This window comes from Oncorhynchus kisutch, unplaced genomic scaffold, assembly GCF_002021735.2.
Source record: "Oncorhynchus kisutch isolate 150728-3 unplaced genomic scaffold, Okis_V2 Okis07a-Okis12b_hom, whole genome shotgun sequence".
NCBI classification, from domain to species: domain Eukaryota; kingdom Metazoa; phylum Chordata; class Actinopteri; order Salmoniformes; family Salmonidae; genus Oncorhynchus; species Oncorhynchus kisutch.
This window is the reverse complement of record NW_022261984.1, coordinates 2,722,095-2,742,637: the sequence shown is the minus strand read 5'-3', so window position 1 is coordinate 2,742,637 and position 20,543 is coordinate 2,722,095. Positions and strand designations below refer to the sequence as shown.

Sequence of the window (20,543 nt, the reverse complement as noted above, 5' to 3'; positions counted from 1 at the left end):
TGCAATTATGCTAAACAGCCTCTGTTTCCTTCAAAAGTCTTTATTCGTGCATTCATCACACTTTTCACTTGCATTCTGTCAAGTTATTTTCACACCAACCACACACTTCACCGCTTGGTTGAGGGAATGGTCGAGAAATGTGTTTATATGTTCTATAGCGTCTAATATAATGCAAATACGCAGAGTAACTATAAATCAGTTAAGTCAAACCATTTAAGTTATTTAATATTCAAACTAAATACAGAGATTCACCTTGAATCGTTGAACATAATTAAATCACTATCATGCTTACTGGTCCAAACTTAAAATCAAAACGTTTGCTCATAATATTGCTGTTAAGTAGATTTATATTACAAACAGATTAATAATTCAATAAATAAATATAATCATTACCAATTGAGGTGAAATGTTGGTCAATTACATAGTGAATCAAGGAAACCTAGGTTGCACAGTACACTGGTAGGAGGGCAGGTCAGCAATTTGCTTTCCGACAAGGTACATTTTCAACGAAATTTGTTGCTGGAATGGAATTAGTTTTGACAGGGAAGACATGTAGAAAACAAGGCACACATGAAAAAAAGTTTGACTTCTTCCCCGCCTAATCATTACAAGCGTAACACACACAACACACACAACAGACAGAAGACACACAACAGACAGAAGACAAGGAGTCTTAAAGGAATATCATGATATCATCATGCTCTCTCTTTCTCTCATTTGGAAGATCATCAATTGCAAGCATTTCAAAAACTTACTACTATTGCTTCATTGTAGAATTCATTGCATTTGTAGGCTATGTATTGATCTTTATTATCTAGCCAGATGACCAAACTTGCTGCTGAATATATGCAAGTAGGCCTGTGTAAACTGGAAAAAAACTTGAATAGAAAAATACATGATTAAGACATTAAGATTCTCTTCCTTCTCCCATACCTTTCTCTCACTGGTAAAGGCATTTGATACAGATACTACACTTGACCATGCAGGCTCTTACTGTAATGTAAGTCACAGCCTTTATTTGACCATTATTATATATTATTATATTACAAACCTTAATGTGATACGAGCATTTTTGTTTTTACCATAAATCATTCTATATTATGAGTAATCAGAGATTAGTTACAACTTTCTGTAAACTGTCATTTTTTTGTGCTTTTCAAATGTTTGGCGAGTACTGCTTAAATACTAGGTGCAGTAGTGTAGGCTATACATCACTGGCCTACTTGCAATGGGAGGAAAATGGATTGTGGAATTGATCCACGATTGGAAAAACAGGAGAACTGAAACCAATGAGATGTCTGTTGCAAAACGGCAGCTTCTCTGCATGCTAGTGGAGGGGATGGTGACTGAGAACGTAGACTTAAAACCACAATGTTCCCCTGCAGATTGTTCATGGAATCCTTCACCTCCATCTCTTTTCCTTGTCTTCATCCTCACCTTCATCATCCTATTCTCCTCATCTTCCTCCACTTCTTCGTCCTCCTCTTCCTCTTCTCATCATCCTGTTCCTCCTTCTTTAAACCCCAGCCTGGAACCTCCTCTTCCTCTTGTCATCATCCTCTTCCTCCTTCTTTAAACCCTAGCCTGGAACCTCCTCTAGAGTTGGCGTACCTGTTTCCTGGCCTCGGCACGCAGGCAGATGGGGAAGGAGGCATGTTGTTTCCTGTTCACCTGGTAAACAATGACAATGGTACCATTAAACAGGGAATTTAGCCGGGATGCAGGATATAGACTAATACACAGGACTGTGCTTATTTATTGTAGCCTGGTCCCAGATCCGTTTTATGCTGTCTTTCCAACTCCTATGGTCATTGTTTGGCGTTAGTTGTCAAGGCAGCACGAACAGATCTGGGGCCAGACTATATTTCTTGTAACAATACTGGAAGAGATTGTAGGGTATTTTAAGTTATTATCATTGGATACTTGCACAGATGCACCATAGTCCTGATATGCTTCTGTAGGTGATCTGAAAGGACTTGATTGGTCTTAAAGTGATATTGTGTCAATCTATCCAGATCTTTTAAGTATAAAGGGAATAGGTCAGAGGTTATAGGTCATCGAGACAGACAGAGCTGCGGTTCGCAGGTCCATTGAGAATAGGTCAGAGGTTATAGGTCATCGAAACAGACAGAGCTGCGGTTCGCAGGTCCATTGAGAATAGGTCAGAGGTTATAAATCAAATGAAAATCAGATTTGATTAGGTCAGAGGTTATAGGTCATAGATGAGATAAGAGATGAGTGGATTGTGGGTAATACTTATCTGCCAGCTAGCTCCTTCTTCATACAGGACTTGAAGGAAGTGAATCGCTCTGCGGTTTTGTAGCCCTGGGGTTTGTGAGCAGCAGAGTGGAAGAAACAGATAGGGTGGGAAAAGCGATAGAGAGAGGAGATAGAAGGAGGGGGTTTTGGGATGCTGTTAGTCAAAAGGGAAGCCAGGACGACGAGGCCAAGAGAAATTGAACAGTAATATTTCAGACTCAAGACCCCATGCATAGGACATCAACGTAGGACTCGTTCAAGGGCGATTGATTGGCGTAGTATTAGAATGAATTCATACCTATTTCCTGATTATGCAACTGTAATGTGTAGGGCCTAGGGGTTTTCTCTGACCACATGCCTTATCTGACTAGGAAAAACTCTGGGCCCTAGTCATGATGACAATTGTAACTGTTTAACTTCACATACCACTAGGGGGCAGTAAAATACTTTGGAAGTGCAGGGAAGGTAGTCATTTACAACACTACAGACCTCCATATAACTGTGTAACTAGATTTGCTCTAGATAAAGATCTTAAAACTGCCACCACTTTTATGGCTGTCGACTAAAGTTAACAGTCAAAAGCTAGAATCAAATGACATTGTCCAAGTGTAACACAATATAAAATAAGAGCATGTCAAATTTCTAGTGATGGAAAACCAAACTAGATCATTCTCACTTTCTCCCTATCTCTCACTCTTCATACCTCTCCTCCACCCCCCCCCCCTCTCTCTCTCCCTCTCTCTATCCATCTTTCCAACTCATCTTTCTTACCTCCTTTTACCCCCCCCCCCCCTCTCTCACCCAAATTCTCCCTTCCCCTTACCCTCCCTCCGCGGTGCAGCCGGTCCTTCATAATGCCGATGAACTCCTTGTAGCTCAGCTGGTCGTCGTGGTCCACGTCAAAGATCTTGAAGATGGTGTGGACCAGGTGACGTGTCAGCTTCAGGCCCGTGGCCACGTACACAGCCCGCCCAAACTCATCTGAGAGAGAGAGAGAGAGAGAGAGAGAGCACGGTGGGGGATATACAGAGGGGAGAGAGAGGGAGAAGGGGTGGGAAAGCAATAGAGGAAGACAGAGACAAGATACAGATGGGAGAGACAGGAAGAGAGGGGGATACAAAAAAGAGAACAAGATGGAGGAGAAAAGTAACCTACAGCCATTATTCACAAGAGACTATTGAGCGAAAGGGAAATATCTCCACAGATATTAAATCCTAAAATGGAGGCTTACCTTGGCCAATGGAGCGACTGGCAAAGTTGTACATCTGCATGGCGATGGCAAAGTCCTCCAGGTTGTTGAGGAATTGGAAGAAGGAGCGGAACTCGTCGAAGGTGATGCCCTGTGAAGTAAAAAGACAGGGGATCTCATATAAGTGTGACACACAGAGCAATCTTTAACGGACACGGAGTGACAGACAGCTCTTGCAGTTCTCGGAATTAGGGGGGATGCTTCAAGCTCAAACCCATTGGTGATGATGGTCAAATTGGTGACGATGGTATGATCATGTGACCTTTGACCCATGCAACCCTGGCCCCTTTGACTGTAGGGACTAGGCCTGGGAATGACACAACCATGCTACACATTTAATACGTTTGTGTATCAGCTATGAATGTGGTTCCTGAGTGGTTCCTTCTGCAGACGTTGTGAGAGCTGATCATCTGTGCAGCGCCACTGCAGAAATAGTGATTCACAGGTTTCACAAGTTTCACAACGCAAGGCTTCTGGGATTTCATCCTTGAAAATCAAACTTCATTATTAGAAACGTAGACACACTGGTTTGCAGTGTGGAACATGTAGACATATATTAGTTATGGGCCTCCTGAGTGGCGCAGTGGTCTAAGGCTGGTTCGAGTCCAGGCTCTGTCGCAGCCGGCCGCGACCGGGAGAGTCATGGGGCGGCACGCAATTGGCCCAGAGTCATCGGGTTAGGGGAGGGTTTGGCTCGGCAGGGATGTTCTTGTCCCATCGCGCACTAGCGACTCCTGTGGCGGGCCGGGCGCAGTGCACGCTGACCAGGTCGCCAGGTGTACAGTGTTTCCTCCGACACATTGGTGCGGCTGGCTTCCGGGTTAAGCGGGCGTTGTGTCAAGAAGCAGTGCGGCTGTGTTGTGTTTCGGAGGACGCCACGGCTTTCGACCTTCGCCTCTCCCGAGTCCGTACGGAAGTTGCAGCGATGCGACAAGACTGTAACTACCAATTGGATACCAGGAAATTGGGAAGAAAAGGGGTAATTAAAGAAGACCTATATTAGTTAGTGGTGGTCGTTCCATTGATCTAGCAGAGCTATTGGCTTTGATGGCTGGAGCCCAAGGTTCCACAAGAGGTGAAGGCGTGCTCTAGTGACCACCAATAGTCTGTCTGTAGGTATCACTCATTTCAGCCCGAGCTGCATCACACTAAAACAAAGAATAAAAGAAAGGTATGAGACGCAGGAGGCTGGTCACACCTTAATTGGGGAGGACAGACTCGTGGTAATGACTGGAGAAGAATCAGTGGAATGGTATCAAACGTGGTTTCCATGGTTTCTAGGTGTTTGATGCCATTCCATTTGCTCCGTTCCAGACATGATTTAGAGCCGTTCTCCCCTCAGCAGTCTCCACTGGGATGAGAGACTGTAAACGTGGCCTAGTGATGACAACACAGAGAGGCATTCTGAAGTGGTGACTAACACCAGTCTATTTCACATACAAAATTCTGCTATGGAAACATCCTGGTGGGGGTTCTCTACAAGCCCGATCTGTGGAACTTCCTTCTTCCTTTTCACCAAGTTTCCTCATTTTAAACACCCTTGGCTGAGGTTAAACCTCCACAAATAATTTCCTTCACAAAAGCAGTTTGCTAACACAGTTAGCCTGCTGCTAAAGTTCAACCTCCACAAGTAATCTCCTTCACAAAACCAGTTTGCTAACACAGTTAGCCTGCTGCTAAAGTTCAACCTCCACAAGTAATCTCCTTCACAAAACCAGTTTGCTAACACAGTTAGCCTGCTGCTAAGGTTCAACCTCCACAAGTAATCTTCACAAAACCAGTTAGCTAACACAGTTAGCCTGCTGCTGAGGCTAGCAAACACAGACCAGTAGCGAACAATGCTCTCTAAATCAGCACAGTATGTGTGGACAGACAGGGAAGTGTTTAATTGTCTGACTAACTAGGACCTGTTGGAACTTAAAGTGGGAGATATGTAACGATGTGGAAAATGCCTTAGACAAACAGAGTGTGTGTGCCAGTGTGTATCTGTCTGCGCGGTCAACAAATCCATTCCGGGCGAGTGGCCCTTACCTGCCTGGTCCTCCTTTGATGCCCTGTGAACCCGATAGCCTCCATACAAACAGACAGGAGCCAGCCACCCCAGTGATACCTACAGACAGACTGGGCCATAGAGTAATCTAGAAAAGACTATTGGTAGTCACTGGAGCATGCCTTCACCTCCTGTGGAACCTTGGGCTCCAGCCTGCTAGCTCAATGGAACGACCACTGCTAACTAATGGATGTCTACATGTACGACACCGCAAAGCAACGGGCGTCTACGTTTCTTACTGAGACTTCTGATGAATGGATGAGTACGGCAGAATGCCTGGCTGACAGTGGACTTGTTGAACTGAGTGGGTTACCTAACGAGGCGTATTCAGGGCAACACCTGCATTGGAAGTAGACCTATAAGATGCAGGTCCACTAATTGCTTCAGTTAAAACTGTACGGCCCACCAACAGTTTGAGAAACTCATCTTGAGTCTAATTGACTGAGCTGACTTGTAAATCTTTTGACATCGTGTTTAGGTATGTATCAGCTTCTACCCCTAAGCCATAAGACTGCTGAACCATTCATCAAATACACACCCGGACTTTGTTTCTACACTGCTGCTACTCGCTGTTAATCATCTATGCATAGTCACTTTAACCCTAGCTACATGTACAAATGACCTGGACTAACCTGTACCCCGGCACATTGACTCTGTACCGGTACCTCCTGTATATGGCCTCATTATTATAATTTTTATTGTGTTCTTTTTTTGTTGTTGCTTTAGTTGATTCATTATTTAGTCAAAATGTTCTTAACTCTATTTTCTCAAAACGGTATTGTTGGTAAGTAAGCATTTCACGGTAAGGTCTACACCTGCTTAAATACCATTTGATTTGATTTGATCGGGCGTGGGTGAAGAACCAGGGGTCCGTTCAAAATGACTCAAGAAAACAGTGAGGCAGAGCAGACAGGACGTGCTAAGAAGATGATTAGTCTCATCATTAGGGAATAGGGACAAACCTGTTGTCTCTTCCAGAGCATGGAAAGATAAAACACAAGAAGAATGTTGCATGAACACGAGGACAAAACACTGCAGAACTTCATTTTCCATCTTCATGCAGCCTACGGTTGGTTGGTTAAATAACTTGGGAAGTTTTCGAAGCAAAGTGCAGTGTAGGCAGAAAATCCGGCTTGGCTGTGGGGTGTGTTGATGCGTATCCAAACCGATAGATTCACAACGTGCTGTTCATGCAGATCAAGGCTCTACTGTACATTACACACATTGATTTGCCATTAAGGGACGGAAAGTGTTGCATAATATAATAACAATCGATCAGAAAAAAAAATGTAGGAGCAGAATGTGCCGGTATACACACTTTACTTAAAAACGTCACTTTACACTGGATCCAACTCCAACTCTACATGGACACAACAAAGCGTCCGCTAGCGAGAGCCAGATAACTCAAAGACTTTGTATACGACACAGAGCACAACACACTGGCTTGTCGATCAATCAACAGTTATCACACATAGGAGTAGGGCAATGGGGTCAGTGAGAGCCAGTCAGTCAGTCAGTGAGTGAGTCAGAGCTGGCCCGTCAGATTACACTGGTCCTTACAACTGGCTGTCAGGTGTTGGCCCGTCAGATTACACTGGTCCTTACAACTGGCCTTCAGGTGTTGGCCCGTCAGATTACACTGGTCCTTACAACTGGCCTTCAGGTGTTGGCCCGTCAGATTACACTGGTCCTTACAACTGGCCTTCAGATGTTGGCCCGTCAGATTACACTGGTCCTTACAACTGGCCTTCAGGTGTTGGCCCGTCAGATTACAACTGGCCTTCAGGTGTTGGCCCGTCAGATTACACTGGTCCTTACAACTGGCCTTCAGGTGTTGGCCCGTCAGATTACACTGGTCCTTACAACTGGCCTTCAGGTGTTGGCCCGTCAGATTACACTGGTCCTTACAACTGGCCTTCAGGTGTTGGCCTGTCAGATTACACTGGTCCTTACAACTGGCCTTCAGATGTTGGCCCGTCAGATTACACTGGTCCTTACAACTGGCCTTCAGGTGTTGGCCCGTCAGATTACAACTGGCCTTCAGGTGTTGGCCCGTCAGATTACACTGGTCCTTACAACTGGCCTTCAGGTGTTGGCCTGTCAGATTACACTGGTCCTTACAACTGGCCTTCAGGTGTTGGCCCGTCAGATTACACTGGTCCTTACAACTGGCTGTCAGGTGTAAGTGTCAGATGTAACGGATTCACTATCTCTAGTTGATCTAACTGATGGGCCAGTGGTGCGTTCAGGTGTAGAGAGAAGAAGACACAGTGCCCGGAGGACCATGACAAGGTGGGAACACGAATATAGAGGGTAGGAGGGGGGAATAGGGGTCAGGGGGTCAGGTGGGGCAGGAAGGGCTGAGAGGGGGAGTGGGGTGATGGGAGAGACATCGAGGAGGTTAAAGGGGTGAGAGAGTAAAGGGAGGTGAACAGAAAGTGTGGGTTGTGGAAGAAAGAGAGAGACAGACCAGTACAGGGCCTGTTTCCTCAAAGAATCTCAGAGTAGAAGTTCTGATCTAGGATCAGGACCCCACCTGGCCCTATAACCTCATTCATTATGAGCTAAAAGCCTATACTGATCGTAATTCAACATTCCTACTCAGAGACACTTTGTGAAATGTGGAAGTAGAAGAGGGAGAGAGGAGAGTGAGAGAGGAGAGAGAGAGGGAGAGAGGGCAGGGAGAGAGGGAGGAAGAGAAGGAGAGAGAGGGAGAGAGAGGGGGAGAGGGAGAGAGGGAGGGGAGAGAGGGAGGAAGAGAAGGAGAGAGAGGGAGAGAGGGAGGAAGAGAAGGAGAGGGAGAGAGGGAGGGAGGGAGGGGAAAGTAGAGGATAGAGTGCTTGACCACAGTCGTGTCATGCTATGGTTCAAGGTTCTAGATGTAGTCTACCTTCTCATGTGTGTGTGTTCCTCTACCTTCTCATGTGTGTGTGTATTCCTCTACCTTCTCATGTGTGTGTGTATTCCTCTACCTTCTCATGTATGTGTGTTCCTCTACCTTCTCATGTGTGTGCCTGTTCCTCTACCTTCTCATGTGTGTGCCTGTTCCTCTACCTTCTCATGTGTGTGCCTGTTCCTCTACCTTCTCATGTGTGTGTGTTCCTCTACCTTCTCATGTGTGTGCCTGTTCCTCTACCTTCTCATGTGTGTGCCTGTTCCTCTACCTTCTCATGTGTGTGCCTGTTCCTCTACCTTCTCATGTGTGTGCCTGTTCCTCTACCTTCTCATGTGTGTGCCTGTTCCTCTACCTTCTCATGTGTGTGCCTGTTCCTCTACCTTCTCATGTGTGTGTGTTCCTCTACCTTCTCATGTGTGTGCCTGTTCCTCTACCTTCTCATGTGTGTGTGTTCCTCTACCTTCTCATGTGTGTGCCTGTTCCTCTACCTTCTCATGTGTGTGCCTGTTCCTCTACCTTCTCATGTGTGTGTTCCTCTACCTTCTCATGTGTGTGCCTGTTCCTCTACCTTCTCATGTGTGTGTGTTCCTCTACCTTCTCATGTGTGTGCCTGTTCCTCTACCTTCTCATGTGTGTGTGTGTGTGTGTTCCTCTACTTTCTCATGTATGTGTGTTCCTCTACCTTCTCATGTATGTGTGTTCCTCTACCTTCTCATGTATGTGTGTTCCTCTACCTTCTCATGTATGTGTGTTCCTCCACCTTCTCATGTGTGTGTGTGTTCCTCTACTTTCTCATGTGTGTGTTCCTCCACCTTCTCATGTGTGTGTGTTCCTCTACCTTCTCATGTGTGTGTGTGTTCCTCTACCTTCTCATGTGTGTGTTCCTCTACCTTCTCATGTATGTGTGTTCCTCTACCTTCTCATGTGTGTGTGTGTTCCTCTACCTTCTCATGTGTGTGTGTGTGTTCCTCTACCTTCTCATGTGTGTGTGTTCCTCTACCTTCTCATGTGTGTGTGTGTTCCTCTACCTTCTCATGTGTGTGTGTGTGTTCCTCTACCTTCTCATGTGTGTGTGTGTGTGTTCCTCTACCTTCTCATGTGTGTGTGTGGGTGTTCCTCTACCTTCTCATGTGTGTGTGTGTTCCTCTACCTTCTCATGTGTGTGTGTGTTCCTCTACCTTCTCATGTGTGTGTGTTCCTCTACCTTCTCATGTGTGTGTGTTCCTCTACCTTCTCATGTGTGTGTGTTCCTCCACCTTCTCATGTGTGTGTGTTCCTCTACCTTCTCATGTGTGTGTGTTCCTCTACCTTCTCGTCAGGGATGCTCTGGCGGACGTTGTCCAGGTAACTGCTGATGTTCTCTACGTTGGTGTAACGCAGCAGGATGCGGGCAAAGTCCTCCTCACTGATGGTGGTCATGCCTTTAGAGTAGGTCAGGAACTCTATCTCCAAAACCTCTGTCTGGAGGTTATCCATGAACCTGGGGGAGAGAGAGAGGACCAAGAGACAGAGAGAAGGTACATGTCTATGGTAGTGCAGTATGTGTCTATGGTAGTGCAGTATGTGTCTATGGTAGTGCAGTATGTGTCTATGGTATCGCAGTATGTGTCTATGGTATCGCAGTGCTTGTCTATGGTAGTGCAGTATGTTTCTATGGTAGTGCAGTATGTGTCTATGGTAGTGCAGTATGTGTCTATGGTAGTGCAATATGTGTCTATGGTAGTGCAGTATGTGTGTATGGTATCGCAGTATGTGTCTATGGTAATGCAGTATGTGTCTATGGTATCGCAGTATGTGTCTATGGTAGTGCAGTACATGTCTATGGTAGTGCAGTATGTGTCTATGGTAGTGCAGTACGTGTCTATGGTAGTGCAGTACGTGTCTATGGTAGTGCAGTACGTGTCTATGGTAGTGCAGTACATGTATATGGTAGTGCAGTACATGTCTATGGTAGTGCAGTAAGTGTCTATGGTAGTGCAGTACATGTCTATGGTAGTGCAGTACATGTCTATGGTAGTGCAGTAAGTGTCTATGGTAGTGCAGTATGTATCTATGGTAGTGCAGTATGTGTCTATGGTAGTGCAGTACATGTCTATGGTAGTGCAGTATGTGTCTATGGTAGTGCAGTACGTGTCTATGGTAGTGCAGTACGTGTCTATGGTAGTGCAGTACATGTATATGGTAGTGCAGTACATGTCTATGGTAGTGCAGTAAGTGTCTATGGTAGTGCAGTACATGTCTATGGTAGTGCAGTACATGTCTATGGTAGTGCAGTAAGTGTCTATGGTAGTGCAGTATGTGTCTATGGTAGTGCAGTATGTGTCTATGGTAGTGCAGTATGTGTCTATGGTAGTGCAGTACGTGTCTATGGTAGTGCAGTACGTGTCTATGGTAGTGCAGTACGTGTCTATGGTAGTGCAGTACGTGTCTATGGTAGTGCAGTACATGTATATGGTAGTACAGTACATGTCTATGGTAGTGCAGTAAGTGTCTATGGTAGTGCAGTATGTGTCTATGGTAGTGCAGTATGTGTCTATGGTAGTGCAGTACGTGTCTATGGTAGTGCAGTACGTGTCTATGGTAGTGCAGTACGTGTCTATGGTAGTGCAGTACATGTCTTTGGTAGTGCAGTAAGTGTCTATGGTAGTGCAGTATGTGTCTATGGTAGTGCAGTATGTGTCTATGGTAGTGCAGTACGTGTCTATGATACTGCAGTATGTGTCTATGATAGTGCAGTATGTGTCTATGGTTTCGCAGTATGTGTCTATGGTAGTGCAGTATGTGTCTATGGTAGTGCAGTACGTGTCTATGGTAGTGCAGTACGTGTCTATGGTAGTGCAGTATGGGTCTATGGTAGTGCAGTACGTGTCTATGGTAGTGCAGTATGTGTCTATGGTAGTGCAGTATGTGTCTATGGTAGTGCAGTATGTGTCTATGGTAGTGCAGTATGTGTCTATGGTAGTGCAGTACATGTCTATGGTAGTGCAGTATGTGTCTATGGTAGTGCAGTATGTGTCTATGGTAGTGCAGTACGTGTGTATGGTAGTGCAGTATGTGTCTATGGTAGTGCAGTATGTGTCTATGGTAGTGCAGTATGTGTCTATGGTAGTGCAGTACGTGTGTGAGAGTAACTGAATACTATATCTGAGTATGAGAGAGCAGTAAAACTGAAACAAGCGACAGAGTAGATTAACTATGTTCCACAGACCATCATTTTATAGGGCTCTATTAGGACAAATCACTTAATCGGCATGGCGCTACCTGTAGAAGTCGTCAAAAGTCAGCTCCGCCTTCCCCTTCTTCCCAAAGAAGTGCACCAGCAGTGTGGTGTCAATCATCATACCCTCCTCCGCACGCTGACATCCCATTGGCCAGACAGGGGCAGAGGGGGCGGGGAGAAAAGAAAAACAATGCAGTGACTGACATACAACACACTCTCTGATTGAATGAGGAGTGGGGACCGGTCCGTGTGGGTGGAGTCATGAATCCAAGATGGCAGCCATCGTACCAAACAACCAGCCAGTCGCATGTGAGGTGCATCAACGGGGCAACAACAACAACAGTCAGTCAAGTCAATCAATCAATCAGCTTCACCAAGTGTTCACAACAAGGCTTGAGTCTGAGCAGCACCTGCACAGATCCACTGATCTCCAAACTATTCGTGTGTTATAGCTGTTAGTAGACATATTGGATTAGGGCTATCGGATGATGTGTAGATCGGATATTCCTGTGCAGCCCAGACTGATAAATGGTAGTGTTGCAGCCAGCAGTGTGACAGACAGACAGACAGGACAGGACAGCACACAGACAGGTAAGGCTATAGACAGACACACACAAAGACATGCCTGTAGACACACAGAGAGAAGGAGGAGAAAGAGAGAGAGCGGAGGAGACAGACGACACATTTTAGCTGAGACAGGCACATATGCCACCACATCCCATGCATTTCTGTTCAAACCCCCAAACACCACTCATAGAAAACCACAGCAGAACAGAAAACCCACCGCAACAGAAATGTGTACAAGAATGTGAGCAAGATTCCACCTTTTTCTAAAAGACTGTAACATAATCAGGTGTCTTTGAAGTAATTATGAATTCTTTCATGTTTTCTTTCTTTCTGCCCTCTAAACCCCTCTCTCTGTGTACAAAATATCCCTCCCCTCTCTTCTGCGTGGGCTTTGTAAGGGATCTGGGATATTTGAAACCAATTAGGGTGTATTTGGGATGTTTATGTATTTACTGCGGTTTTGTAATCCGCTGTTTAACACTACCTTAATCCCGGGGAATCGGAAAATTCCGGAAAGGGGGGAAGGGGGGTGTATCGGCGTGTGTGTGTGTGTGTGTGTAGGAGGGGATAATTCAGAAAAAGGTGTTTATATGACTGGGCTTTATCACATAATAACGGATACAGGCCAAATCCCGAGGAACCCTGTCTGAGCTTCCAAGGGCCCATAGAGGGCGATATCGATCGATGATTGATATAAAAACCAAATGGGCCAATAGGTTTGGTCCCTCTCCCCGCCATGCCCCACCCTTCCCCCAATCCAACCAATCCGGCTTCATGCTGAAGGCAGAGTGTAACTGGCATTGGCAAACTCTCATCATATCTTTCTCCATAGGGGGAGACTGCATTCAGCCAAGTTCAGATTCAGCAGTAGCTTCACGATGCTATATGGCTAATTAAACTGGTCCCAGGTCAGTCCGTGCTGTCTCGCCAAGGTTGAGTCAACTGTGACAAGACAGCATAAAACTGATCTGAGACCAGGCTGGCAAATGTCCAATACCTTTAGTCTAAAGTCCTAATCCACCAGGGAACGGGAACAATTATTCAAAGGAAAAAAGAACAGAATTGAAAGAAGAGACATTGTCGTCGTTCCGCTTGACGGCCCAAACGAAGGCACTTTTCACGGCCGAAGCCAGATGTTGTTTGGAAACATCATACTGTGTAGAATTAAAATGTACTCCCCAGGGATGGAATTTAAAAACAATGCAACTAAAAGATAATGGAGAAATCATGTAAGGATAGGTCTATTTCACATGCTGTATAGGGACGAGTCAGTGTCTCTCAAAGGAAATCATGTTTAGTAGCATTACGTCACTGTAAAAACTAACTAACACTTATCAGTCTGTTTCAGTTGTGTAACTTTTAGATTCTTACACTAATTATATACCGAACAAAAATATAAACGCAACATACAATTTCAGATTTGACTTAGACACATTTTATATAAGGAAATCATGAAATTGAAATAAATCTATTAGGCCCTGATCTATGGATTTCACATGACTGGGCAGGGGCACAGCCATGGGGTGGCCTGGGAGGGCATAGGCCCACCCACTCATGAGCAAGGCCCAGCCAATAAGGATGGGTTTTTCCTCACAAAAGGGCTTTGTTACAGACAGAAATGCATCTCAGTTTCATCAGCTGTCCGGGTGGCTGGTCTCAGATGATCCCGCAGGTGAAGAAGCCAGATGTGGAGGTTCTGGGCTGACGTGGTTACACGTGGTCTGGGGTTGTGAGGCCAGTTGGATGTCATGCCAAATTCTCTAAAACGACGTCGGAGGTGGCTTATGGTAGAGAAATTAACATTAAATTATCTGGCAACAGCTCTGGTGGACATTCCTGCAGTCAGCACGTCAATTGCACACTCCCTCAAAACTTGAGACATCTGTGGCATTGTGTTATGTGACAAAACTGCACAATTCAAAGTGGCCTTTTGTTGTCCTCAGCACAAGGTGCACCTTTGTAATGACCATGCTGTTTAATCAGCTTCTTGATATGCCACACCTGTCAGGTGGATGGATTATCTTGGCAAAAGAGAAATGCTCACTAACAGGGATGAACAAATTTGTGCCCATTTAAGAGAACAAAGCTTTTTGTGAGTATGGAACATTTCTGGGATATTTTATTTCAGCTCATGAAACATTGGCCCAACACTTTACTTGTGTTTATATATTTGTTTTGTATAGCTTTACATAGAAATTAAGTATCACTCTGTCATACTTAGTCCGTCTATCTTCTTCAAGTGGCTTCCCTATAAAACGTACAACTTCTTATATCTCATGGCATCTGTGGTTTGAGGATGTGTTTATTTTAGCAAAAGGACTACACTTGTAAAATATATCTGGTGAAATGACTAGCTTCTTCTTCAAAAGGCAAGCCCCTATATGACACATTCTCTTTGCGCCCAGACTAGACAATACACGTGTTTACTTCCTCTCCTTTCTACCACCCATCTCTCTCTCTTTCCCTCTCTGTCTTTCTCTCCCTCTCTCTCTCCTGGAAGAGTGAGATCACGACCTGACGCCTCTCGGTTCCTGGAAGCTGGGGAGCGCGAGTATGTGAGCTCATCGCTATCGACGACATAATGGTTATCACGCCCACCAGGCGTGCGAGTCAGCACCTGGTTTGTGTGTGTGTTTGTGTGTGTGTGTGTCCCCGCTGTGGCCTTTGATCTCAGAACAGAGGTGAAAAACAGTGATTACTGATGTCAACCCCTAAATGTCTCTCTCTCTCTCTCTCTCTCTCTCTCTCTCTCTCGCTCACTCCCCTCCATCTCTCCCTCCCTCCCTCTCCTGAATAACACATTAGACCTGTTATTGGAGGGCTGGAGAGTCAGCCAGCCAGACAGTCCTTTCTGACACAGACAAACACAGGGGGCCTAATGGGAGACTCATCATGATAGAGAACCTGAATAGGAGTTAAACACACATCCCTCCTCTCTCTCTCTCTCTCTCTCTCTCTCTCCCCCTCTCTCTTTGATAGCCTCTAGATGAAAGGGTTCAGTCTATGTAAATACAGGTCATCTCCATGATCTCCTGCAGTCTTCCAGTGTTATTGTCTCTCCTCTGCTTCCGCTGCTAGCCACCTATTAGCCAACAAATAGGCTGCCAAACAAGTCGTCAGGCTGAGAAACACTGGACTGCCAAGTCAGCCGTGCTCAATTGTAGACGGACGGCAATGATCTAAAGTGTGTGTGTGTGTGTGTATGTGCGGTGCTAGAATGATGATGTTGTTTTGGTATAACACTTTGTAGCTAAGCAGGTCGTCACTGTATTTTATGCTAAGAACGTTTTCTAACTGTATTATCTTGACATGCAGGGGACAACAACCACCACCAGGACCCAACACAGAGAGGTGGCGGGAGGTAACATCGATAAGCATGAAACACAAGGGAAACAAATAGGTTTTAGAACCATAAAACATCTGAATCTAAGAATCTAATACAGAAAAAACAATAGACTACACAGTGACAGAGCTGTCCTATGGCTGTGGATGGATGGGTCAAAGCCAAGGGAAGAGTTTTTACCTTTTCCAGTCAAAGGAGGGATGGGATCAAGTGACTAAAAGAACCACTAGAAACCAAGAGAAGGATGGTCGGGTATGAGAGACACAAATTGACGAATGAATGGACAGAGGACCAGTATACCTCTGCCAGGGATGAGAACTGCTAAATGGATCTAGGCTGCGAATGATGGAGGGATGGAGGGATGGATGGCGGAAAAGAAGGAGGGGAGAAAGAAACGAGGGAGGAAGGGTGGACAGAGGACAGGTGTACCTCTGCCAGGTCTGAGAACAGGGCTTGACTGGCGCCGCGCCTCAGAACGTCCCAATAGCTCCGGGCCACAAACTGACGACTGTCTTTTTTAACCACCTGCAGGAGTTTTTACCAGAAGCACAACATCGTACAAGAAAAACAGAGGACAACTGAAGGAGGGAAGAGAGGATGAAATGAAGGAACGACCATGATCATTTCTCTCCATCTCATTTGAAATTGACAATCTATCAAAGGCCAAATGAAAGATTTCATCACAAAATCAGAGGGATTGGCTTAGTGATATGCTAATCGTATAGAAGACGGATCACAGTAACATTTAAATAATGACCAGCCTCACAGTGATATCGCTATTATAGTAGAATGATTTGTCATCGTATCAAAGAGATTGGATGCAATGACACAATCCAACACTGGATTTCTAGACAGGGGGATTGTTTTACAACTATCCTACCTCCCACTTCCCTCAGATGAGTCAGACATTTAACAAGACATCATTTGACTCCATTCCGTTTTCCTTCGCTCCAGTCAACCGACACTGATACAGCACGGTGGCTTGACTATAACTTTGAATTCACTCAACTAAAGTCGTTAAGTATAAGCCACTCACAATGAGTGTACAGACTGAAGCACAACCAACAGAAGAGTGTTGAAACCTCATCTATAGCACACATCCAATACAGTGATTGGCCACCTGTCTTGTCTCTCTCTATAGGGGAATGCAGTGATTGGCCACCTGTCTTGTCTCTCTCTATAGGGGAACACAGTGATTGGCCCACCTGTTTTGTCTCTCTCTATAAGGAAATGCAGTGATTGGCCATCCTGTCTTGTCTCTCTCTATAGGGGAATACAGTGATTGGCCACCTGTCTTGTCTCTCTCTATAGGGGAACACAGTGATTGGCCCACCTGTCTTGTCTCTCTCTATAGGGGAATACAGTGATTGGCCCACCTGTCTTGTCTCTCTCTATAGGGGAATACAGTGATTGGCCCACCTGTCTTGTCTCTCTCTATAGGGGAATACAGTGATTGGCCACCTGTCTTGTCTCTCTCTATAGGGGAATACAGTGATTGGCCCACCTGTCTTGTCTCTCTCTATAGGGGAATACAGTGATTGGCCACCTGTCTTGTCTCTGTCTATAGGGGAATACAGGGGCGGCCATTGAACATCACAGGTTGTACTGGCCTGTCGTCCATCGGGTTAGTGGCAGGAGGGAGACGTCTGCTCCTCTGTAGGGGGACAGACAGTGGCCTGGTTCTGGGGCTGTGTTTGAGTATAGACCATTATGCTCCTTCACTCCCCCACAGTGAGTGGAGGGAAATGTGCATTAAGGCTGAGTGAGAGACAGGGCTATAGTCTAAACATGACCACGTAGACAGCTTATTGATCTGAGAGAGAGTCCTCCATGGGTTAAGCTGGAATCAACACTGACTATCACTGGCTACGTCTCAAATGGCACCCTATTCCCTATACAGTGCACACACTTACTTCATAGAGTGTGCTTACATCCGGACTGTGTTTACTTCATAGTGTGCTTACATCATAAGGACTGTGTTTACTTCATAGTGTGCTTACATCATAAGGACTGTGTTTACTTCATAGTGTGCTTACATCATAAGGACTGTGTTTACTTCATAGTGTGCTTACATCATAAGGACTGTGTTTACTTCATAGGGTTATTACATCATAAGGACTGTGTTTACTTCATAGGGTTATTACATCATAAGGACTGTGTTTACTTCATAGGGTTATTACATCATAAGGACTGTGTTTACTTCATAGGGTTATTACATCATAAGGACTGTGTTTACTTCATAGGGTTATTACATCATAAGGACTGTGTTTACTTCATAGTATGCTTACATCATAAGGACAGTGTTTACTTCATAGAGTGATTACATCATAAGGACTGTGTTTACTTCATAGAGTGATTACATCATAAGGACTGTGTTTACTTCATAGAATGATTACATCATAAGGACTGTGTTTACTTCATAGTGTGCTTACATCATAAGGACTGTGTTTACTTCATAGTGTGCTTACATCATAAGGACTGTGTTTACTTCATAGGGTTATTACATCATAAGGACTGTGTTTACTTCATAGAGTGCTTACATCATAAGGACTGTGTTTACTTCATAGTGTGCTTACATCATAAGGACTGTGTTTACTTCATAGTGTGCTTACATCATAAGGACTGTGTTTACTTCATAGTGTGCTTACATCATAAGGACTGTGTTTACTTCATAGGGTTATTACATCATAAGGACTGTGTTTACTTCATAGTGTGCTTACATCATAAGGACTGTGTTTACTTCATAGGGTTATTGCATCATAAGGACTGTGTTTACTTCATAGTGTGCTTACATCATAAGGACTGTGTTTACTTCATAGAGTGATTACATCATAAGGACTGTGTTTACTTCATAGAGTGTTTACATCATAAGGACTGTGTTTACTTCATAGGGTTATTACATCATAAGGACTGTGTTTACTTCATAGGGTTATTACATCATAAGGACTGTGTTTACTTCATAGAGTGCTTACATCATAAGGACTGTGTTTACTTCATAGAGTGCTTACATCATAAGGACTGTGTTTACTTCATAGTGTGCTTACATCATAAGGACTGTGTTTACTTCATAGAGTGCTTACATCATAAGGACTGTGTTTACTTCATAGGGTTATTACATCATAAGGACTGTGTTTACTTCATAGTGTGCTTACATCATAAGGACTGTGTTTACTTCATAGTGTGCTTACATCATAAGGACTGTGTTTACTTCATAGGGTGCTTACATCATAAGGACTGTGTTTACTTCATAGGGTTATTACATCATAAGGACTGTGTTTACTTCATAGGGTTATTACATCATAAGGACTGTGTTTACTTCATAGGGTTATTACATCATAAGGACTGTGTTTACTTCATAGGGTTATTACATCATAAGGACTGTGTTTACTTCATAGGGTTATTACATCATAAGGACTGTGTTTACTTCATAGTATGCTTACATCATAAGGACAGTGTTTACTTCATAGAGTGATTACATCATAAGGACTGTGTTTACTTCATAGAGTGATTACATCATAAGGACTGTGTTTACTTCATAGAATGATTACATCATAAGGACTGTGTTTACTTCATAGTGTGCTTACATCATAAGGACTGTGTTTACTTCATAGTGTGCTTACATCATAAGGACTGTGTTTACTTCATAGGGTTATTACATCATAAGGACTGTGTTTACTTCATAGAGTGCTTACATCATAAGGACTGTGTTTACTTCATAGTGTGCTTACATCATAAGGACTGTGTTTACTTCATAGTGTGCTTACATCATAAGGACTGTGTTTACTTCATAGTGTGCTTACATCATAAGGACTGTGTTTACTTCATAGGGTTATTACATCATAAGGACTGTGTTTACTTCATAGTGTGCTTACATCATAAGGACTGTGTTTACTTCATAGAGTGCTTACATCATAAGGACTGTGTTTACTTCATAGTGTGCTTACATCATAAGGACTGTGTTTACTTCATAGTGTGATTACATCATAAGGACTGTGTTTACTTCATAGAGTGATTACATCATAAGGACTGTGTTTACTTCATAGAGTGATTACATCATAAGGACTGTGTTTACTTCATAGAGTATGCTTACATCATAAGGACTGTGTTTACTTCATAGAGTGATTACATCATAAGGACTGTGTTTACTTCATAGTGTGCTTACATCATAAGGACTGTGTTTACTTCATAGGGTTATTGCATCATAAGGACTGTGTTTACTTCATAGGGTTATTACATCATAAGGACTGTGTTTACTTCATAGTGTGCTTACATCATAAGGACTGTGTTTACTTCATAGAGTGCTTACATCATAAGGACTGTGTTTACTTCATAGTGTGCTTACATCATAAGGACTGTGTTTACTTCATAGGGTTATTACATCATAAGGACTGTGTTTACTTCATAGGGTTATTACATCATAAGGACTGTGTTTACTTCATAGGGTTATTACATCATAAGGACTGTGTTTACTTCATAGGGTTATTACATCATAAGGACTGTGTTTACTTCATAGGGTTATTACATCATAAGGACTGTGTTTACTTCATAGTATGCTTACATCATAAGGACGGTGTTTACTTCATAGAGTGATTACATCATAAGGACTGTGTTTACTTCATAGAGTGATTACATCATAAGGACTGTGTTTACTTCATAGAATGATTACATCATAAGGACTGTGTATACTTCATAGTGTGCTTACATCATAAGGACTGTGTTTACTTCATAGTGTGCTTACATCATAAGGACTGTGTATACTTCATAGGGTTATTACATCATAAGGACTGTGTTTACTTCATAGAGTGCTTACATCATAAGGACTGTGTTTACTTCATAGTGTGCTTACATCATAAGGACTGTGTTTACTTCATAGAGTGCTTACATCATAAGGACTGTGTTTACTTCATAAGGTGCTTACATCATAAGGACTGTGTTTACTTCATAGTGTGCTTACATCAT

The 20,543-nt window shown here is 43.9% G+C and overlaps 1 protein-coding gene across 9 annotated transcripts in view; it reads right to left on the bottom strand.

The window, feature by feature from the left end:
• Positions 1-20,543, bottom strand: part of micu3a (mitochondrial calcium uptake family, member 3a) — a 56,092-nt gene that overhangs the window by 10,393 nt on the left and 25,156 nt on the right. For 2 of the 9 annotated variants that reach the window (XM_031815012.1, XM_031815014.1), the window contains 6 exons: positions 11,716-11,810; positions 9,763-9,934; positions 6,521-6,529; positions 3,491-3,599; positions 3,083-3,240; positions 25-1,671 (listed from right to left, as the gene is read on the bottom strand). In XM_031815012.1, coding sequence (XP_031670872.1) covers positions 1,597-1,671; positions 3,083-3,240; positions 3,491-3,599; positions 6,521-6,529; positions 9,763-9,934; positions 11,716-11,810 — 618 coding nt within the window. In that variant the 3' untranslated portion in view covers positions 25-1,596. Of the gene's footprint in view, positions 1-24; positions 1,675-2,260; positions 2,326-3,082; positions 3,241-3,490; positions 3,600-6,520; positions 6,530-9,762; positions 9,935-11,715; positions 11,811-16,013; positions 16,110-20,543 lie in introns of those variants that run through there. The other 7 variants (XM_031815013.1, XM_031815015.1, XM_031815009.1 and 4 more) reach the window with 6 other exon arrangements.